Source organism: Dunckerocampus dactyliophorus, chromosome 18 (genome assembly GCF_027744805.1).
Source record: "Dunckerocampus dactyliophorus isolate RoL2022-P2 chromosome 18, RoL_Ddac_1.1, whole genome shotgun sequence".
Taxonomy (NCBI): Eukaryota; Metazoa; Chordata; class Actinopteri; order Syngnathiformes; family Syngnathidae; genus Dunckerocampus; species Dunckerocampus dactyliophorus.
In genome coordinates this window covers 3,456,520-3,478,721 of record NC_072836.1, presented here as the reverse complement: position 1 = coordinate 3,478,721, position 22,202 = coordinate 3,456,520, and the positions used below count along the sequence as shown (strand labels likewise).

General features: G+C 44.5%; 4 protein-coding genes across 8 annotated transcripts; 3 read left to right on the top strand and 1 right to left on the bottom strand.

Annotated features, from left to right (window-relative positions):
• The first annotated feature begins 336 nt into the window (after window positions 1–336).
• On the top strand, window positions 337–14,210 carry prr14 (proline rich 14). 3 transcript variants are annotated; one of them, XM_054759949.1, is made up of 12 exons: window positions 337–1,117; window positions 1,643–1,822; window positions 2,594–2,729; window positions 3,334–3,387; window positions 5,036–5,076; window positions 5,146–7,386; window positions 7,462–7,588; window positions 8,279–8,388; window positions 8,542–8,610; window positions 8,786–13,538; window positions 13,713–13,864; window positions 13,950–14,210. In XM_054759949.1, the coding sequence occupies exons 2-10, from the start codon at window positions 1,680–1,682 to the stop codon at window positions 9,096–9,098; spliced, it is 3,234 nt and encodes a 1,077-aa protein (XP_054615924.1). In that variant the 5' UTR covers window positions 337–1,117; window positions 1,643–1,679; the 3' UTR covers window positions 9,099–13,538; window positions 13,713–13,864; window positions 13,950–14,210. The 3 variants fall into 3 exon arrangements, with proteins under 3 accessions (XP_054615924.1, XP_054615925.1, XP_054615926.1); XM_054759950.1 differs by having other exon boundaries at window positions 13,710–13,864; XM_054759951.1 differs by lacking the exon at window positions 1,643–1,822.
• On the bottom strand, window positions 9,473–13,000 carry LOC129171370 (transmembrane protein 265-like). Its single transcript, XM_054759954.1, has 3 exons — window positions 12,647–13,000; window positions 10,369–10,583; window positions 9,473–10,055 (listed from the first exon to the last, which is right to left on the bottom strand). The coding sequence occupies exons 2-3, from the start codon at window positions 10,579–10,581 to the stop codon at window positions 9,903–9,905; spliced, it is 366 nt and encodes a 121-aa protein (XP_054615929.1). The 5' UTR covers window positions 10,582–10,583; window positions 12,647–13,000; the 3' UTR covers window positions 9,473–9,902.
• On the top strand, window positions 13,993–17,408 carry rusf1 (RUS family member 1). The gene is made up of 13 exons (XM_054759952.1): window positions 13,993–14,027; window positions 14,099–14,213; window positions 14,296–14,341; window positions 14,418–14,450; window positions 14,519–14,613; window positions 16,066–16,167; window positions 16,249–16,319; window positions 16,406–16,590; window positions 16,658–16,715; window positions 16,773–16,840; window positions 16,911–17,033; window positions 17,102–17,158; window positions 17,233–17,408. Exons 3-13 carry the CDS (start codon window positions 14,296–14,298, stop codon window positions 17,316–17,318), a joined length of 924 nt encoding a protein of 307 aa, XP_054615927.1. The 5' UTR covers window positions 13,993–14,027; window positions 14,099–14,213; the 3' UTR covers window positions 17,319–17,408.
• A 683-nt stretch (window positions 17,409–18,091) lies between these two features.
• zgc:153292 (uncharacterized protein LOC100003014 homolog) lies at window positions 18,092–20,693 on the top strand. Of its 3 annotated transcripts, XM_054759824.1 has the most exons (12): window positions 18,092–18,252; window positions 18,368–18,569; window positions 18,745–18,777; window positions 18,852–18,955; window positions 19,026–19,137; window positions 19,227–19,274; window positions 19,627–19,659; window positions 19,725–19,958; window positions 20,030–20,133; window positions 20,214–20,379; window positions 20,448–20,502; window positions 20,576–20,671. In XM_054759824.1, exons 1-11 carry the CDS (start codon window positions 18,197–18,199, stop codon window positions 20,490–20,492), a joined length of 1,137 nt encoding a protein of 378 aa, XP_054615799.1. In that variant the 5' UTR covers window positions 18,092–18,196; the 3' UTR covers window positions 20,493–20,502; window positions 20,576–20,671. The 3 variants fall into 3 exon arrangements, with proteins under 3 accessions (XP_054615799.1, XP_054615798.1, XP_054615801.1); XM_054759823.1 differs by having other exon boundaries at window positions 20,448–20,693; XM_054759826.1 differs by having other exon boundaries at window positions 18,113–18,266; window positions 20,448–20,693.
• Window positions 20,694–22,202: the final 1,509 nt, after the last annotated feature.

Genomic DNA, 22,202 nt, shown 5'->3' with positions numbered 1-22,202 from the left:
GACTCGGAAGTCTACGGTCCTTTTACCAGTCAGCAGATGCAGGTAGGACAATTAACATCAATTAAATGAATTGCTCTCCACTAATTTCAGTCTTTTCCAACAAGCCTGACAGGATTACGAAACCAATCCCAATTTTTCTTTTTTTTTGGGTTGTTTTTGCAGTTTTTTTCCCCCACATGATCCTCTTTATAAGTCTACTTTATCTTCTAAATCCGCTTCAGGACTGGGTGGATGAAGGCTATTTCAGCAGCGGCGTGTACTGCAGGCGCTTGGACCAGGAGGGCTCGCAGTTCTACAACTCCAAGAGACTGGATTTTGAGCTCTACACATGAACGCCTTCATCCTCCTCTCATGCAGCCTTTCAGTGATACATTGAGGTGGTCCTGAGCTGAGGTTTTGTTCTGTGTAAATTGTTTTTAAATAAATCAGACAAATATTGTATGCTGTTTTTGTGTTTTGCTCACTCGTGATGGTTAAAAACACAATGCAGGACACAATGGCCTAATTTGCATGACACGCCAGTAAATAACACAATCTTGTAATAAAGGAGAATACAAGTGAATGCTCTACTGAAATGATGTTTACTGTTTAAAGAGTACTCTCCCATCATTTTGGTTAGGATACTTTGCCCTAGGAATTTAAAATAGGACAATGCTGAGACACGTGCAGTATTGCATGCTCTTTAAAAAGCCAGTTTATGTATTTTTTCGTAAGCAGTGACCAAAACACAAGGCCAAATCTTTCTATATCTATATAATTTGGCGTACATTGATTTCTTAAATATAGAATTTGTCATGCATCTTGATGTTTTTATATAAAAAATTGTAATGAATGCATATTGATTGATCGTACTTTGCGCGAATGACCTACTATATATACACGATGGTAACACACTGATCTCCTATTGGTCGCCCTGACTAGTGGACCTTCTCTTATTGGCTAAACTTCAGCAGCGCTCCCTGGCTATTTGGAAGCTCGACTGTGATTGGCTAGTCCGTGAGTCTCGTTGGATTTTGTAAAAACGGATCCTATCTGCCGAAGCTGTTGGGCGCCGTCCGGCTGGTCTTGTTTACGTGGAGGACGCAGCATTGTCCTATGGTCCAGCTCCACATTTCTGGTAAGATTTGTTTAAATGTTACTCAGCCTCTCAACTGTCGGAAAGCAAAGCAAATGAGTTAGCGTTTTAATAAACACGATGCACCCCGACTGCTACCGGATATGGCTATACTCTGGTGTAGCGACATTACACACTTGAGGAAATTACAAATGCCAGATTTAGCGATTCAACGAGCAATCTGTCTCGAGTGCCCTTACGAGAACGCTCGTCCACGCTCAACGTGTGGGCGAAGTCACGAAGATGTCAGCAGTGAGCTCACGCTTTAAAGTTTTGACACTGGTTTCCATTCCAGCAAGTAGACGACGCTCTTTTGACCACCGCGCCACTTCTTCTTGAAACGCCATCTCAAATGAAGCCTGAACATGGTCTAACACAGTCAATAAATTCACATTTACACCACAGTCACGCGTTCAGGCTCATGTAGATGACGTAATGAGCAAACTTCACGTGCAGGGAGACGTTTTGAAGTAAGTGACGTCATGTGTTCCAGCAGTGATGGCGGCATGTTTCTGTTGTTGTTTGCAGAGGAGGAGACAAGGCGAGGGAGAGAAAGAGCAGGGCAATGTTGACTTACCCTTCTGACTCGCTCCCACACCTTCTTTTTCCAATGGATGATGATGCACTGCCCCCCAACCCTTACTGTAGTGCACCTCCCCACAGTGAGCCTCCACCACCTCTCCTCACCTTTCCCTCCATCACTCCCAGGTATAGTTTTCCTCACATCTACCCCGCCTTCTTTCACGCTCGTGGGTCAAATGCGGTGTATTTTTCATGATATGCAATCTGGGGGAGTAACCGTACACCATCATCATGGTTTGGGACATATTGTCCCACAGTTGGGTTCATTTGTACGCTGGCTGACGGGGGCAAACACAAAAAAACACACACAAACACTGTAAAACACATACATGAGAGAAATGGTGCAAGTTCACCAATAAGACCAACCAGACTACTAGGGGTGCCAGACCAGAGGGATATTGGCCTTTTAAGACATGAGCGGGATACCCAGAAGATAGTTGTCGATAGTACCTTGCCAGATTTGTCTTTGGGGCTTTGTGTGTGCACCATTTTTTGTTTGCATTTGCAGAGTTTATGTTTTATGACTTTTCAGCATGTCCCCATTGCATTTTTTATGGTGCTTTGTGTGTTTTTGGTTTTGGATCGCTTTGTCGACCGCTGTGCAGTACATTTTGGGTACAGTTAGGGAACAAAATGGAAAAGAGAAAAACGACTAATGATTTTTAAAGAGGAACATGCACACTGCTGGCATGTAATTCTCAGATAAACAAAATTCTCCAAAAAAAAACCTTTTGCGTGAAGTCATGTGGTAGAATTTTCATTTTTATTTATTTATTTTTGCACTTTTACTGCTCTTCTGCTGACATGCTCACTGACTGCACAAGAACAGGAGCGAATGTGAGCAAATGACGACTAATAACGCTGCTCCTGTGTGTGGCCTTCTCTGCTGCTTTGTAGAGGGAATGATGGGACATCGGGCCACAGACGGAGCGGCCGCATTCAAGGGATCCAGACTCACGCTCCTCACGCCGAGGACACATCGTCCACACACAATCCGTCCACTTTCAAGAGACAGAGCGGCAGCAGGGACATGGTGCGTCTTCTTTGTAACAAGTGTTAGAGGACTGCAATCTATTTGTGGCACTGATGGGTTTTTTTAGGGGGCGGGGATAGATGATGTTATCTAATTTACATAATTGAATTAATTTATGGACTGTGTGAGCGTCAACCTCTTTTTCTGTTTTTTTTAACGTCACAAGCAAGACGGAGCCGCCTGCGAGTGCTTAAAGATGGGCAGCACCTGTTGCTCACAGGGAAGAATGATAGGTGCTTTCATGTGAGACTCCAAAAGTTTAAAATAAGACCAGAAAAAGTAACTAGATTTGTCGCCAGTCCCTTTTTTGAGATAAGAAAGTCTAGGGGGTACGAATACTCGCTAAATGTGTGACAAAGTGGCTAAGTTGGCAACACTGATCCCTCTTGCGACGTCTTCTTATTCTCTGGCAGAGCAGGTGCGTGTGAGGTGTGTTAAGAAGCAGAGTTACGATGCCATCTACTGTACGCACTTGGAATGACAAGCTACATTCACGGACAGTCCGGTTAAAATGTGTTTATGATCGAGGGTGAACGGTTCAAATTAATGTATGGGAAACGTGTGTGTGTTTGTTTTGTGACATGATGTGCTGCGTTTCTTTTAGGTGCAAATGTCCAAGCAGCCCAGAGTTGACAGCACACATCTGCACGAGAAGCAGGTTAGTTTGGTCCTCTCTCGTTTATTTCCCCGCCCTCTCCCATCTGCACTCCGCCACTTAAGTCTTAAAACTGCTGCCGTTTGATCGCTGAGCGGAACAGCTGTGCCCGCGGAGCCGTGTGTGTCAACATGGTCGACCCGCACAGTGAACGGCGTGTGGGGGTTAATCGGGTGGCTCGTAATCCTCCTTCACGGTCTGCCGCATCTGACACGGATGAGACACAAGAGACGTTCTGGCTTTGACCCACTAATACAAAGAGCGGCGCTTGTACTCGCCACCGCCGTTTGCATCACTTATCTCGCTGTTCCCAATTGTGCATGAAATGCCTTGAAAGTGCCTGAGCTTTGTTTCATAGCAACGAAGCATGTGATTGAATGTTTCTTTTGTTAGACGGAGGAAAAAAATAACAAAATAATGAAAAGCATGTATCTTTTAAAGCGTTATCTGAGTCATGAAAAAGTCACCTCATTTCTTCTGCCTTTGCCATTACCTGACATTATTTTATTGAAGCTGATATAGTAGATGAATCATTTTCGATTTTAAGGTGACACACAGTACAGCAGAGGAACAAAACTGCTTCGGTTTTGTGTACACAGCTTGTATGATTTATTTATTTATTTTTTAAAATGAAAGATAAAATTCTCCAATAAATAACATTTTCAAATAAAAAATAAACATGGAATAATATGTAATAGTTTATATGGTTTATTTTTTGTAAAGTGCAGGGATGCAGACAAGTACAATACAAGTTTGAAGCGTGAATGATTATTTTCTTTGTAGTAAAGTAAAGCTCCTCATTGGTTCAGCTTGTAGACCCGTCCCCCATCTCTAGTGAACAATGGTGGCACACTGATTTCAACTTATCCACTTGTCTTTTTCTGTTTACGTATTTCACCGGGAAGGCCAAGTGTACCCAAATAGGAAGAGAGTTTTCACGCTCTGGCTTCTCCTTGGCACTATCGCTAGCCATGTCTGGACCATACTGGAAAAAAAGAATCACATTACTAGTTTCCAAGGCTATACAGGAATCACTCGTTTATCACGGTTCATGGGTTCCAGACCTGACCATGATAAGTACAATTCCTTTTTTATAAATGTTATATTTACAAACTTTTTACAACCTTCTAAGTACGGTCTAGACATGAAATAACATCCCTTTGGTCACCTTTACACACCTATTATCCAATATAGTAGACATAATAAGTTGCGTGGTTGTTGTGCGGTAATTCAGACCTGCAATAAAAGCCTGTTGTCTCGGCAATCAAGTCTTGTGCTTGTGTGCCTCACCCAATATTGTAGTAACATTACTGACACCTAGTGACCAGTGAAGAATACTACATTTCATCAACGTCTTTGAATGCAACTTTTGAATGGCTTGTATTTGTGCTTTAATTCATTTTTTATGCTTGAAAATGCTTAATCTTGGCAAAAAATACATAACTTCAACATGCATGCTTTTTGACTAATAGGCCGTATTCAAACAGGAAACTGCATGATTTATTAATTAATATACAGTAGTTTTGAAAAATTGCGATGGAGTGAAGCAGCGAGATTCTAACCACGATGAGGCAAGGGACAACTATACAAGTTTATGATATTATAATATACATTTTTGACATTCACGCTAGTTTTCGTGTTTATTTTGCAGGATGGGAGTGATTGTCATGCTGCAGCCGAGTGCCAAAACACGTGAGATTGGACTGATTGGACGTCTTCTCTGCTTGTTTTGAGCCTCACGTCCTCCATCTTTTCTTCCAGGGAAAAGCAGCAAAGCAGCCCAGCAGAGAACCAAAACACGTTCCACGCGCAACATTTGATGGATAGACTGGAGGCCACGCAAGCGCTTGCCTCCTCCGTGTCCGTCCTGGACCCGTGCCGTGCGACCGCTTCGGCTCCCGCGGGATGGGTCAACCCTTTCTTCCAGTCCTTCAAATCCAAGATGGCCACTTTCACCGAAATAGTCATGAGTCCTGTCAAGCTCTTCAAAGACAGAAGCATTCCTTCTCCGCATGCGTTGCACGACCGCGAGATTCAGCTTGATGACAGTGAGGCTTTGCAAGCGAAGCGGGAGCAGTGTGAGAACGGCAACCAGGAAGGAGAAGATCACGAGCGGAGTTTGTTCTCTCAGGTCCAGCAACCTGACGCAGGAGGCGACTCAACGACTGACTCCCGGCATTCAAGGAGATTATTTAATGTGGACTCATCAGCTTCACCTGAGCACGTGATCGAAGTGCCTTCACCCTGCAATGTGCCAATAAACCACCAGCTTGCCTCAGAGCAGCCGCAGGCACAAGAGACCACAGTAAAAATGGCCAACGTCATGGAGGAGGACCCTGTGCTGCTAAAAACGCGTCTGAGGAAGCAGACTGGAAGCAAATCAAACAAAGATAACACTGAGAAGACTCTGCTCTCTTTTTCCTGTAAGTCAGCACATCCTGATGATGATGTTAATGATGCCAAGAACCAAGAAAATAAAAGCCCGCTCCATCCGGACCTCACAAACAACGCTGAAACCCACTCTGGTCTCATTCGATCCAAGAGGCCGCTCAAACCTGAGTGTAACCCAAAAGTCCTGGTCCAGAGGATAAGACTGAAGGGCAGTTCACGCACGGCCGAGTCCAAAAATCAAGCCCAGCCAGTTGGACCGGCACCGCACACACGGGAAGCTGTGTCCGCACAAGCAGCTTTACTCGGACAGGAAACGCTCCAGCCTGCCGCCAAGAGACGGAACATTGCAGCAAGTGTGAAGCAGAAAGTAGAAGGCGGGCCAGAACCGAATGGAACATTGTGCCAAAGTGTCTTAGGCGAGACCTCAGTGGTCCCCCCGGGCCCAGTCAGCCACGAGAACAAGCAGAAAGGCGGCAGCAGAAAGGCAAAGCCCGGCCCCTCGTGCAGAACGCACAAGGCGAGAAGTGACCTTGGCGAACCTGACGTCGGCGCCGACCCAGGAGTCACGCCTGCCGAACAGGTTCTGCTGCAGCAGCTTCAGGGAGGGAGCCAATGCAAGAATGTAAACACCAAACCACGCAAACGCAAATCGCTTGTCCCAACACAGCCCGCTTCATCAGCTGACCCGCTGGCGTCCGCTGGCTTGTCTTCTGAGCGCGCTCAAAGCGAGGGCACTGCCACCAGCCGGCCTGTCAAGAAGCCCAAAAGGTGTTCAGAAGGTTCTGCCTCAGACAGGATTCACGTTCAAACAAAAAAGACTCGAGCTAAACCTGTTAAAGCTACAATGTCCACAGAACCACTTTATTTTGAAATGACACCCTTTGAAGGGAACAGCCAGTTGGATCTTTCGCTCTCCAGAACCCAGTCCGAATGTAGCGAGACGCTCCACCATAAACTTCACAATGCTGCTTCCTGTGACGCTCAGGAGGCAGATGATCCAGACACCTCCAGGTCACGAACCAGCGCAAGACGGGTTAACAGGAAGCAGCCCAGAGCGGATCACCAATGGAGGCGATCCAGAGTCATTCGGGCCGACCGAACCAACTCGGCCACCACGGAGGACCTGCCAACACGCGCCAGCGTGTCAGGAAACCCCGGCCAGCTCTTGCGCAGCTACTCCTGCCCGGAGATCCCCTCCCTTTTCTCCGTGACCCACTCCTCTCTTCCCGGATTGCACCAGCATCTGCCGGTGCACGCCTCCGTCCTCGCTCACGCCCTCAAAGGCGCGCGTCGGGCCCGCCGCCATACCGTGTGCAGCATGGAGGTGGAGAGGGAGATCGCCCCCCTGTGCCTACGGAAGGAGGTGTACCCGTCCAGGCGCTCCTTCCCGTACGACAGCCTGGTGCCCCACAGTCCTCCCCCTTCCCTCTCCCCTACCTCCTACCTCACAGCGCTGGCTTCCTGCTTCCTTTCCAGTCCCCTGGCCTTCCTCTCAGGGAGGGGAGAGGCTTATGGAGCATCCCCCTTCCCCGTCATATCAAGCCAGACCCTCTCTTCTCCTTCGCCATCCCTCATGAGTCCCACTTGTGGCGCCCTGGATGCCAACACCAGGTAACCTTTACTGTATACATCACATGATCATGTTCATTTAAAATGTGCTCACAAGGACGCGGCGTCTCTCTGCAGCGGGAATCTGCTGGAGTCTGACGGGGGACATCAGCGCGAGGAAGAGGAGGACACCAGCTCCTCCAGTCATGAGTTTGACGACACAGCGCTGAGGGAAGAAAAGTCTCTGTCCGACTCTGAGCTCAAGGTAGACGTGTTTTTAATAATAATGTATATAAAATGTATAACGGAACCCCTTTAAGTCACTCCTGCGTATATTGACTAGCAATCTACAGTGTTTCCCACAGGACTGCAATTTATTTGCAAATCTGTTTAGAAAAAAACATGAAAAGCAAAACATATGTTTGTTTTGCTGCTTGAGGGTAGCGTCAAATCTTTGTGGCTTGATTTGTGGTGGACTGTTACTAATAATTGAACGTATGAGAAACACTGGTTTATGTCAACCAACTGGTCCAAGCCTGGTCTGCCGTGTTTTTTTTTTTAATTTTGAAAAACTAACTAACATAAAAGGGCTCATTTCTATGAAAATTGTTCCGTTCACATCGACATATGTTGTAGTATTGTTAACGTCATCATGACTAAGCAGCGTGAAACCGTCTACTTGCAAAGGATGAAAAAGTGCACACAGTAACATACAACCAAATTACCGTGAGATAAGGGTATAAAATATATGAAAACACACAAATCTAAATAAAAATGTGCACAAAAGGAGGAAAAGCATGTCAACAAAATAAATCCGTTATTATGGCCCATTTTCCTTATGTGTCTAGACACAATTACTTTCTATCAGGACAAACACTTCCTGTTGCCGCCATCTTGATCAGGGCATCGCTGTTATGAATGAAGTTTTTGACGTCTTTAAATGGCCGTCTTGCAGGTGGTGCAAAAGCACGCGGAGCGGGGCAAGGTGTCCTCCATTCGAATTCGGAAGGCGCTGCCCAAACCTCAGAACAACCTGACGCCCATGGGCCTCCCGAAACCCGTCAGGTGCGTACGCACGCGCTCACGCGGCCACCTTGTCCTTGTTTTCGCACTTATCAGATGCTAGAGCTCACAATGTCATTTCATTTCTTTATTTTATTCTATCTTTTATTTATGTTTGTTGACATTTTGTCCCCCGCGCCGCCACCACCACCACAGGCTGAAGAAGAAGCAGTTCAGTCTGGAGGAAATTTACACCAACAAGAACTTCAGCAAACCTCCTGAAAGGTGAGCTCTGTAGAGCAGGTGTCCAAACGTTATGTACTTCATATATTACTACACATACCGTAAGAGACTGGTTCACATCTCATGGAATGTTTTAAGTGTTCCACTTCCACGGGAGCTCATTTCTGTCTCATGTCTGTGATCCCCCGTTCTCGATTGCTTGTCGTTTGTCCCTCAGCCGGCTGGAGACCATATTCGAGGTTCCGCCCAGTCGCCGCAACGGCTCCGAGTCCTGCTTCAGTCAGCGCCGCTTCAAGCGCTTTTTGGAGTTCCAGGAGGCAGGCGAGGCCAGGAAACCAAAGAAGCCGCTGGTGGGCGTCGGCAAGCCCGGGGCGGCGCCATCGTCATCGTCGTCATCATCGCGCACGAGACGAGGGGCCTTTGCCAAAGACGACGTCACCGCCCTCCTGGCGCCGGACGCCGACTCGCTTCTCTGTGCCAAGCTGGACCAGCTCAACTTGTGGCTGATCCACGACCAGGTGGACTGCTGACGCGCGTTTGACCGCCCTTTTTTTTCCTCTCTCTCCCACCTCCAATGTTCCTTGAACGCATCACCGCACAGGAAGCCTTCTGCGCTGCATTTGTATTTGTCCACTTTCTTCCTGTTGCAAGCGTTGCAGGAGCAGCTCTTGTAGTCAGTGTTCCGACCGTGGAAGGATGATGCTGTGTGGTCGTCATGGTAACGACTGTACTGTAGATGGTATGGCAGCTCTTATTTATTGCAACATAGGCACACGCCAGTTGCGACGCTCCACACGTGTGTCATGGCTGCTGTTGATTTGCTCGTGGTGTTGTGTCGTTGCTCAGCGACCAAGGTATGACGCCCGGGTAAACCAGGCGGCCTAAACTGTCAGCATTTAGCTTGTTCGCCGTTTTCGTTTGTTTTTCAAGTGACTCCCAAGCACAACTCTTTTTTTTTTTTTAAAGCATTTATTATAAAATTGTTTTTTGTATAAAACCACAACACATTGATACATTTAATAAAGTAAGAATGCAATAATAATGTTGGCGCCAAAGCATAGATGCTTACGTTACTGCCATGTTGACTAATTTATTAGCTTTTCTACAACCTTCAGTATTGCTGAATTAGACATTTGGTCAGTGAGGATGGCCTCTTGTCGTGCATAAGGTGTATAAATTGTCAGCATGTGGTTTTATACAGACGTTTATGTCGGCAAGGGCCGCCACGTTGGAAAATAAATAAATATCAGCCTATAAACACGTTTGTACACGTCTGCAGCATGTGTTTCCTGTAACGTCCCTTTTTGTTTCCCCCTTGCGTGTTGGCCGGCGCCTCAATCCTGCAGCGTGACCAAGTACGAGCCGAGCGCCATCAGGGGCGGCGCCAAGGCCAGGATGGACAACCACGTCACGATGGAGATGATGCCAAACTTCCTGGCCCGCCGTGAAAACCTCTGGGACGCCTGTTCGTTTGGCTCCCACTCGGCCTGTTGGAAAGAGGGGAGGGGGGCATTGTCATGGCCGTCAATGAAGAACACTTACGTCCAAAGGGTCAAAGTTCATGTTTGCAGTATTTCCACCCATTTTTGACTGATGCCCTAACTGTAAGTATTATATTTTATTAATCAAGTCACAACATCTCTCTCCCCCCCCCCCCCCCCCCCCAAGTAAACATGATCAGAAGATACAAAATATATCAATATAAAGTATAATTATTTTATTATGAAAATAATAATGCATGTGTGTGCTTCTGATAGGTCTGTGTACTAAACAGAATGCAGTTGTGCTTGTGGCGGTTACCTTCACTGAGTTGATGAGCGCTTTGATTCCAATGCAGGAGATGCCGCAGATGATGCTGCAGATGGCCAGCCACCTGTGGTGCTTGTCGCGGAAGCGGCTCGCTCTGTGCGCCACGGCCGTGGCGGCGCCGTTCTGTGGGTCACCTGACCCCGGCACGGTTTTCAGAGGCGTCTCCTCGTCCACCGTCACGCTGGTGTGAGGTGAGTCTGACATGTCTGCAACGACACGTTGAAGGCAAGATGAGATGCTGCTTTATGGCTTGAACTTTGTTCCTGACTGATTGGAATGTGTGCTGAGATAAAGACACGCCATCTCACACGTTTATGTGGGTCAATCTGCCTGGTTAATGTCTAATGGAATGTTTATTGGGCTTCATGTTCATGAGAAGAAGGCTGTTGTAAATGTGTTTAACCCTTATGTGAGACATCAGCGCACGTCTTTCTCTTTTCTGTGCTTTCTAAAGATATACTGTAAAAACAGCTAAAAAGATGCAGCTAAGAATGCACGTAATGGGACGCACCTATTCCACCTATAAAGCCGTCTGGGGAAAAAAACTCCAAAAATGCCCCATTTACATAATGTGACCTGTATATTAACCAAACCGCAATGACATTGTTATTAACATTGTTACGGCCAAGAACTACATTACTGGTGTAGTGACACCTCGCCACACCACACTGGCTAGCGACTGCCTTCACAACGTACTCGCTCACAGCGCGTCACAAAGCCTCAGACCACTAGTGAAAGGTAACGCCACATATTGGAGCTGCTGCTGTATTTTTATTTTTGAGCTGTAAAAGTTAACGCTAGCTGTAGCATTCCTTTTTATGCTGCTATGTGAAATCAATGCATCCAGGAAGGAAGTTCCGCTAATGCTTAAAATGGCCAAAGTACGGCATGATTACATGTTATCATAAAAGTGCCTTTTTCTACTGTACATGCTCACAGCATGGATATAAAACCTTGTTGGAGGATTTTTGGAGGCGTTTTAATAGTGGGCGTTGTAGGCGGAATAGGCGTGTCCTGTGACGTGCATTAATTACCTCTTTGTGTACCTCTTTGTAGCTGTTTTTATATATTTAGAGCACACAAAAGAGAGACGCGTGTTTATGTCTGACATAAGGATTGTGGATGATGGGAAAAATTCCAAAAAAGAGCACTTTTCCTTCTAAAAAACAACAAAAAAACCCTCCTGCTATTGTGAGTCGGTCCTGATGCTGCACAATGTGCGTGTAAATGTGCTGTTCACTGTATCCCCATGGCAACATCATCACTGTGTGAACACTGAGGATAAAAGCGGCCAATTTACCACATGGAAAGGTACACGTCGCAATCAACCACAGCAACTGGACTAAAACTTCTTCTTTTCTTTTTTTCCCCACTCGTTTTAATCATTTCCTGACCTCTGCTGGAACCATGTATTTTTTTTCCAAGTGGCATGCTCATATATGGAAGTCCGTGTTGCATTGACGTCAGTGGAACTCTGTTTAAAAAAACTACTGTAAAACGAAGCGTGCAGAGCCGCCCAAAACTGCTTTCAGGGCTCACTTCCAAATGCGCAGACCTCATTATCTGACACGTTGGCATCGTTTAACATGAGAATACGACATTGTAACAACATGTATAGGTCCGAAAAGAGGAAAAGCATAATAGGTCCCCTTTAAAGAACCCTTTAAAATATTTCTGTGTCCAGATGGTGATCCGGATCACCCCCAGAATTTAATGAGTTCTTCCATGTCCCATTTCATCCAAATCCATTCACACTGTTTCAAGTTATTATTAACACAATTGTTGGATGGAAGGTTTAAGAAGTCATTGGCCAAGAAGAAAAAGAAAAAAAATTATTATTAACACAAACAGATAAACATAACCTCTGCAATTGCACTTGGCGGAGGTAAAAAGTGGAATAAAAATATAATTTAATTATAAAAATGAAATAAGTTGGAACAAATAACATTTTTTACAACAGTATGTATTGAAAGAAACGCATAATTCATGAATAAATGTTGCGTGTAGATGAAGAAAACAACTGTGGCCTGCAGTGTTGACTGCAAGCTACGTGTTTAAACACGCTCGGGGAAGCAACTTCTCTTTCACTTTTTTTTTGCTGGATTTCAACACCAAGTGCAAAGCAACACTTGGATGGCGCAACATGGGTCGGCTTTAGTAGGTTCCTCAAAAGCCCGACAAAGCAGTCATATTCCAAAAACGACACGTTGCGGCGGAGAACGTGTCAACAGCTTATCAAAATACGTGCTGCAGGTGCGAAAGTTCTTACTTTGTGGCAGTTTTGGTGGTGTCCTCCTCTCTTGTTGTCTTATTTCCTCAACAAGATGAGCAGGTGTTTAAAAAAATATATATTCCACTTGAAGGTGACAGCGGCAGGCTTCTTGTTGGCGTCTAGTGGCAGCCTCCACAGGTCTTCATGGTGCAGCCGAGAGTTGAGAGCAACAACTGAAACTCAGTGTGAAACCTCCACGCCCATTTACTGCTCAGGATCTTTCCCTGTGATGGCCCTCCCACACTAACACACCCGTCACACTTGACTGTGGGCTTCCCAGAGGTCACACGGAACTATGACCTCTCCCCTGACACATTTCATAGGAGTTGAGCAAGGTGTGTCACGTCGCTCGTCCCGCCCCAGGGTGAAGCAGATTCCAGTCGGTGACGCCACTGTTTACTTGCCCTGTGCCGGCACAGAACCAGCAGGATGTTTTGTCACGCTGACGCTGAGCCTGAGTCATCGATACTCTAAATAGTGACCTGGTAAAACAATGTGTATGATGAGACAATGAGATGAGACAATAGAAGATGCCATAAAATACCACTCATATGTCAATGTATAAGGAAATTACAATATCTCTCAATATCTCTAGTCAAAATATATGTATTGTATATATTTATATATATGTACAGTACAGAGTGCTCACTTCAAATATTGATTTATTTTTATTCATTAATTACTTTAAACACTTTTTTTAAAGACTTAAAACTTTCCAACATGCAGAACACACATGGATGGGGCGTGTCTAGTGCGAGCATTGTGGCCCGCCCTCATCTTTAATCGGACCAATCAGGACGCCTGAAGTCATAAAGGCGGAATAAACACGGAAGTGGTGGGAAAGAGAAACACCACAGGGCCGTTTGACACGTCGGCGGTGCATCATAAGGTATTAAATAAGTGTCAATGTATGCAAAAGTAATATCGTTTGCTTTGTCCAATACAGTTGTTAAGCAAATTAAGTCCGGGTGAATTCTGTCAATGAATAGCCACTAACGACTTCATTGTACTACTAAGGGAATATAGTTTAAATGATAAGTGGTGTTTTCGCTCATGAAAGCAGAAATGGAGGGGGATTCCGGGGTGGTTTTAGCCACGGAGCGATACGGCAGTGGTGAGTCCTGGAAGTATTTTGCAAAAGATGGAGTGATGGAGAGGAGAAGAGTTGGCAGTGGAGCTAAATCAAGAGGAAAGTCCTTTGTTGGCGTTTTCAAAGTAAGAAAAAGCAATTCATTAAATGTCCACCTCCTCAACCTGATGTTTAATATGTCTTTTTGTAAAATGGATTCATAAATTCCAGAGCATCTTTATGCCTCAAGGCTATCCGGAGAGTGTGAGCGGCGACTACCTGCAGTACCAGCTTTGGGATACTGCGCAGGTATAAGTATTCAGACAGGACCAAACCATCAAGGTCAGCATCCTTTGAAAGCCTCTTGATGCTCTCCTCAGGCCTTCGCCAGCTCTCTGTCGGGGACTCTGGCCACTCAGGCGTCACTTAAAGGCGTCGGTGTTGGAAACCAGGAAGCAACAGTGGCCGCAGCCACCGTAACGTGGTTGTTAAGAGGTGACGCTTACGACGAATAGAAGCAGCATCGTGCTTGTTGACAGCTGGCAATCCTTAAGGGGGTTTTTGTTGTTTTTTTCAGATGGAACCAGCATGCTGGGACGGATCCTCTTCGCCTGGTTTAAAGGGTAAACTCTGTCTTTGGTTGGAGCATTTGGTTGAAAACCTTGTTTGTTTATGATTTGTTGTGTGTCTTTGCCTCAGGAACAAGTTGGACTCTGAGGCCAAGAAATGGAGGTATGCTCTGAAATGTTTATTTGTCGAAATAGTCCTGATGTCAGTGTTTTTGTCAAGGCTTTTTGCAGACGTTCTCAATGATATTGCCATGTTCATGGAAGTACTGGCCCCGTTCTTTCCTGCATGGTTCACCATGATAGTGTGCACGTCAGGCATATTCAAGGTAAATGCAACATAAATGTTTAGTGCTTACTACGTGGTAGCAAGAACTAGTCACGTGCACATGGTGCAAGAATACATACTTGTGCATTGCTGAGGAAGAACATCACTTTTGTTCTTTTTAGTTAAGATTTCCCTCCTTTATGCCTCCCAAGCATGAGGCGGACTCTTCTGATGGCAACGTGTCTAAGAAAAAAAGAGTAAAAAGTGAAATTAGACATGGCAAAATGCTCACAAAAGTGGAGAAATGCCCATCAACATCAGCTGCATACCCTCCGTGACCTTGGCGAAGGCTGAAGATGGTATTTTTGAGCATGTGAAAAGATCCTTCGATGAAATGGACCGTGTTAACCAAGCAGTGTAGCGGTCTCATTATTGAGACTTCCTCCTACCAATAAGCTTGTGTCTCCCTTGAAACGACCCCTTCCAGCGTGCAAGACATCCACAGGGATCAAACTTGTTCTCTTTTCCATTACCGTACTTGTATCTTTTTCTTACTGTATTTAATGTCTTTCACATGTTCTGTGTTTGATGTGAGCGACTTGGGTGTTCATTAGTTGTTCATTTAGGTCAGGGGTGTTTCAACGTTTCCCAGCGAGGGCCGCAGAGTGAAAAATGAAAGGATTTCCATATATTTGAAGAAAAAAACTGCTTTGAGGTCTCAACTTTGTGATATAGGTGAACATTTTTCAACGTCTTAAATACTCTTTGTAAATTTTCTTTTCGTAGTATTACGACTTGATTCTCATCATAGAACTTTTTTCCCCAACCCAATTTTGCAAACATAACTTATTTTGTTTTGTTTGGTTCTCATAATATAACGACTTCCAAAAAATCCATCTTTTTTAATTTGAGCTCTATGCTCTCTAATATTACAAGTTTATTCTCGTAAAATTGTGACATTTGTGCTCGTTAGAATCATATTTTTGACTTTATTCTCATTAAATTATAGCTGTTTTTTTTTCCATTGCTGTTGTTTTTTATTTATTTATTTCAACTTTCTTCTTGTACATTTTTTTTCTCATAATTATATATTTTGACTTTATTCTCGTAACATAATTTTTTCCTCAATTTACAACTTTATTTGCCTTGTCATATTACAATTTTTTTTGTAAACATCATTGTCCTTCAAGGTTTCAACTTCATGCTACTAAAAATTGCATTATTATTCCTCATATTATGATGTTCTTCTAAAATTACAACTTTTTCTTGTTAGATTACAACTTTTTGCTCTTAATATTTTGACTTTATTCTTAAAATTACTGCTGATTTTTCCATGTTCCATTTTTAGAATGTGCTGTGGACCAATAATTAAAAAAAAGAGCCCCGGGCCACACTTTGGACACCCCTGATGTAGTCAGACCGCCTGTAGTACATAAAACATCTAAAGCTGCTGTATAATACAATTTTTTTCAAATGTAGTAATAATACAATTTCCGCCGTTTTATCTGACCAGTCTGTGGTTGGCGTGGCGGGCGGGGCCACCAGAGCCGCTCTGACCGTTCATCAAGCTCGCCGAGACAACATGGCTGACATCTCTGCCAAAGACGGCAGTCAGGTGCGTTTGAATTTTCAAGTATTTTGAAATATCTTCGGGAGTGTGACTGTCAGCGAAGCCTAATTCTGCTCTTTGTCACAGGAGACTTTGGTGAACCTGGCGGGGCTTCTGGTCAGTCTGATCCTCATCCCGCTCGTCACGGATAATCCTGTGTAAGCGTTATGTGACGTCATCGTCATTTAGGTATTTTTTTAAATTGAAATGAGACATAACTTTTTTTTCCCCTTCCTCCCGCCAGATTGACCCTCAGCCTCTTCTGCGTCTTCACGGCCCTCCACCTCTTTGCCAACTACAAGGCTGTTCGTTCGGTCGTCATGGAAACGCTCAATGAGGCGCGTCTCGCTATCGTGCTGCAGCACTTCCTCCAAGATGGACGCATCCTGAGTCCAGCAGAGGCCAACCGGAAAGAACCGGTTCTATTGGGTAAAAGACACGGTTGCTCTGCTGAAATTTGTGTAATGAATAATTCTGTCCCCCCCGCCCCCCACAGAGTTTAGGAAAACTGTGCCTATCAAACTTGGTGTGAGGCTTCAGGAAGTTGTCCAAAGGTAACATTGCTCATGTGATAGAATTACATTTCATGCCATTTAATTGTATTTTTGTAGCCCAGAGGAGCTCAGTTTGGCTTTTAAGAAAAACAACAACACGCCCTTCCTGTTGGCCGTCACAAATGGTACAAAAACACACAAGAGACTTGTTCAAATGCTTGGAATGTGTGTCGACGTATGTCGTTTTTCCTTCAGGCTGCGTATGTGTGTGTCTGGGAGCGCAAGCATGCACGCAAGATGAAATCAGAGCAATGTGTCAAGCCATCTGGATTAGCGACGAGTTGACAGCTTGCACAGAACTACCAGAGAAACATCCAGGTGAGTCTTGAACCTTTATTCAGTCTCAGAGTGAACTGGTTCACCATTCACCACCACGTCTTTTTAAGATCTCGTGCACGAGAGCCACAAGTTGATGGACGCTGTGTTCAGCCAATTTGTCCAAGGTGAGCAGTCACACTGTTAGTATTTTATTTTTTTTATTACTCTCAGAGGCGCATCAGCTAAATCTCTTGGACAGGTGTGGAAGCTGCCGGCTGGGATGTGAAAAGAACGCTGCTGGACTGGGATGAGTGGAGGCTGGAATTGAAAACCAAAAGCAGCTGAGTCGTGCTGATTTACAGCAGTGTTTGTCAAACAAATGTCACTGAATGAGTCATTCTTAGCTTTGTATACATTTATACATTAAAACGTATCTAAAGAACTGTTGTCTTTTATTGAAAGCCTGTGTAGACCTGTAAGTCAATAGGGGGCGTTTTGTAAAATCACAAAGAAGAATACAACAGACAAGTATGGTATTTGTCCTATAATTTCACCCTATGTATGGTTTCCGACTAATACATGGCTATTAGCACACAATACATTCTGCACTGCGCCTGATGTGCAATTTTTCACGTACCTTCTTACTGCCAGGTGGGGACGCTGTTCTGCCCGTGGCAGCTTTTTTCCAACAGTGCTTTTAGTTTATTTAAACGTGAAACTGCATTATAAGCCACACTAAGCACGGTGACGTATATCTGAGCAAAGTCAGATCGGGTATCTACATATTTTAATCAAAATACGACAGTTTTAAGCTTCTGGTACGATAATTTTTCATTTGCTGTCTGGCAACACTGAACGCCAATAAAACCAAGAAGAAGAATTATAACAACATCCGCTATCGAGCTTGTCCGATGAAGCGTGCGATATTTTGTAAGCTCAAAGCGGAAATGGTTTATTACCACGTAAATAATCAAATGCTTAGCAATATTAACGCATGTAAACCCAATTTAGAATATTAAAACTATAAATATTATAATCTTAAGAATTTCTAATGTAGTTATTACGGATGACACGGTGGTTAAACTGTACCCACAAACCTTCCGACAGTCCGAAGGTCTTATTTTGAAAAAAGGCTCCGCCGTTCCTGTATGCCAACTTGACTTAAATGTGCTAACGCGAACAAGGCGAACAATTCCAAAGTTGTGGGGCAAGTTTTGTTGTAAATGGGGCGTCATAAATGTGCCTATGGGTGTGAGAGCCCCGACGAGAAATATTTCAAGTAAGCCTGCAGTTGTGCGTAGTTATTTTCACGTAATATCTAAGCTAAATTTGCCCCACTAAGTGTCATCTCATGCTAATGCTAACACTACATGTAATGTTTCCTGCTGCTGCAGGTTTCCACTGTTCAACGAGAGGAGACTGAAGAAATGGCTGGCCAACATGAAGTGGAAGGACTGGACGCCTTCTCGCTTCTCTGTGCTGTGTAGCAAACACTTTGAGGAGCAACACCTGGACAGAAGTGGCAAATGTGTCCAGCTGAGAGAAGATGCTGTTCCCACAATCTTTCAACCCCAAGATGAGGCCAAAAAGATGCAGGTTTGGATTTCATATTTTATCGATGGATAAACAAGTCACCTCCTGCAGAAGTAAGCACTATGATGCTAGACAGCTATGATTTATCCTCCGTCTATTTATGAGACTCAACAACTCAGCTCAAATGAAACAAGTACAATTTTAACGTGGAAATACTGTTGCTGTCTCCTCAATGTAGGCACTCACGACTCCAAAAAGTAGGAGACGGAAGGTGAGATTAAATTTTACAAAAAAAAATGTCTTTGTTTATATTTTGATGTCATGGACTGTTGTTTGTATCGTTAGCACGTTAGCACTAAATCCTCAAATACGGCGACGGCCACGCCTGACACGGTTGAGGGCAGCGTCCCAGACGACCCCCTCGGCCACGAGGACAGCGACCCTGCCAGGTAAACTTTGCACCAGCCTTTAATCAACATGAGTTGCTTGCTCAGTGTTTTTTGTGTGTGTGTTCATCAGACACGTGGAGGACCAACGGAAGCCCAGCAGGTGGAGGATCATCATGGACGAAGGCCTAATAAAGATCACCTCTTTCCCGCACTTCTTCCACGGGGATTATTGTGCCTCACAGGTAATGATGTGAATGAAAACTCTCTGCGGTGATGTCGTCGCGCACAGTTTAAAGACAGCGACAACAGTTCCTCTTGTGTTTACCCACAGGACGTCCAGTGGGCTCCTGACACCGACGTGATGACCTCCACTGAGGAGGTTTGTGTGCAACCTCATTATTAATTATGATATACTGTGTGCGCAGTTATTAAGTTTTGTGCTGTGACCAATCCCAAGAGAGTAGGTGTGGCCAGGTGGTACGCTGCTAACTCCAAACATGTCGGCCAAGAGGAGAAGAATGCAGATTGACCTTGTACACAAAGAATAGTGTAGAAAACTTGTATAGGGTAGTGGCGTCCAAGGTGTAACCCGGAGCCCATTTACAGCCTGCAAGGCTTTTTCTAAAAATAGCAGTGGTGGTGGGTGCATTTGGTACCTGGACTTTTTCGGCAGTTGCTGTGAGGGGCCAGTTTTATTAAAATATTGTTACGCTCTCCTGTTTCTCCCACAGATGGCCTGCAAAGACCCTGAGAAGGTGATCCAGGTGAGTTGTGTTGCTGTGCGGCTGAGCGCGTCCACCTTCACTCAGCATCTCCGTCTATGCGTCAGGTGAGCGAGGCGTGGCAGTGGCTCAGCCTGGACGTGCGCGGGCCTCTGCCAAAGACGCACAACGGCCACACCTACGTGGTGACGCTGAGCGACTGCTACTCCAAGTGGGTGGAGGCCGCCCCCGTGCCGGCGTTCCTTTCCAAGCACGTCGCCAAGCACATCGCAGACACCATCGTGCACTTTGGCTTCCCGCTGTGCGTCCTTTCCCGGCTGCCTCGCGACATCATCCGCCAGGTGAGCGATAGCCGCCCCCACACTACAACGTGAAGATGCCGAATTCCTGTGTGTATCACCGTCTGCATCAGATCAACCAGGAGCTCACCAGTCAGCTGACAATCTCCACGGCGCTTGTGATCTATCATCCACACGCCGGCGCCACTGATGAGAACACACAGCAGATGATTGACAGGTCTGGAACATGACGTCCATTTGCACCAGATCTTATTAGATTGCTGTACCTAATCATGTGGCCTGCATGCTCTCCACCAGCATGGTCCGCGAGCTTGTCCAGGACCATGCGGCCGACTGGGACGTCTACCTGCCTGCCAAGGTCTTCGCTCTCTGCTTCCAAGAACATTCGGCCACGAAACAGCGACCCTTTGCGCTGCTCTGCTGCAGCGGCCTGAAACCTGTTCACACGCCACGGCCACTACGTGTGAGTTTTTGCGTCGGAGTCTTGTCGTGTTAAAATGATCTTAACGTGCTCTCCTCTCTGCTCCGCAGTACACCAACATAGAGATCCGAGAGAGCGCTCTAGTGGTCAAATAGCGTTAAATCTGTAAGTCGCCTTTCTTTCTGCAAGTGGAATTCATGGATATTTGAGTGAATTTCCATCAATTTCTGACAATGAGGTGGAAACTGAACCACGGTCATCTTCCGGAGGACTTTTCATCACCAGTTGTCTTTGAATTTTCATGAATCCTGTGGGAAATGTTTTTTGAAAAATTAAACATGCAATTTTGCTTTGGAATGGAACCATTTGTCCGCTATTGTTGTTCATGTCGCACTGTCACGTCACATGATATTGAATTCAAATGTCAATAATGTATAGTAGTATTTATATATAGGAGTATTTTCAAATGACAGTACAGTTGTCCCTCGCTACATTGTGAAAAATTAATGAATAAATTATTACAGTTTCCTGGTTGACTACGGCCTATTGTTAGAAAAAAAAAGCATATTTAATCGAATTGTACATATTTTTTTCCCAAATGAAGCATTGTCAGGCTAAATTAACTAATGTAGAAATACTGTATATGCCATTAAGACCACCAATCAACTTGTGAATGTAATATCTACATGGGTCCATGGGTGTCAGTAAATTGATTCAATGAGACAAGCACCAGACTTGACCACTGAAACTTTTATTGGCTTTTATTGCAGGTTTAAATTATCTCACAGGCACCATAATGATAGCAAGATAATAGTCATAATAATAACACAGGCTATAGTTGCGGCAATAGCCCACCACAAGCTAAAACTCAACTCTGAACCCCCGACGTCATTTCCTGTCCGCCACCCATTCTGCTTCTCTACAAGGTAAACTGTCTTTATATTTACTATATTGGGTAATACGAATGTGAAGGTGACTGTAATTTTTTTTTATTAAAAAAATTAACTAAATGGGAAATCTAAATCTAATTTAAAACTAAATACAAATGTTAAAAATAAATATTAAACCAGCCAGAATTGAAGTCAAGATAAAGTCATAAAATTACACAGTCCTCGGTTTTGTTCTAAAATATTTCACCTCATCTTTTATATTGATTAAGTGTTTGGCATCTGGCAACAAGATAGCGAGAAGGCTGGCTGCAAATTTGGCCAATCATTGGTCACACTGACGTCACGTGAATTCACTGACCACCTCGCCAGCATGTACGTAATGTGGCCACAAGGGGCGCTCTATAGTGAGTCCGGGCGTAAAGGACTATGTTTGTTTTTCGTCTCCTAATTTTCATTCAGTGAGCATAAGACACACAACACAAACTACACTTGACAAATAATTTCACATTACGTTTTGATATCCCAAATATGTTTACACCATTTTCATGTGACGTTCTTATTTTTATGAATGACTATTATTGACTTTTTCTTTCAGGGTGCCACATGCTGAAGTATTTCTACAGAAGAATGTTAAGATTTATTTTAAGATTTATATTTAGATATTAAATTTGGCATTTATATATCTTATTTATCGACCAGTCCAGGGTGTACCCTGCCTCTTGCCAAAAGTCAGCTGGGATAGGCACCAGCATACCCCCGCGACACACGTGCAGACAAGTGGCATAGCAAATGGATTGATGGATATAATATTTATATTTAAGGTTTTTTTGCCATATTTTTATATTTCATATTTATATTTTTTGACGCAGTCTCATTAGGAGCATGCCCCGACGTTGTCAGGCATGCGTACAAGCACGTGGGGGCCACACAAACTACTGAGAATCATTTTGAGTTGCTACAATGACATTTTGGCAA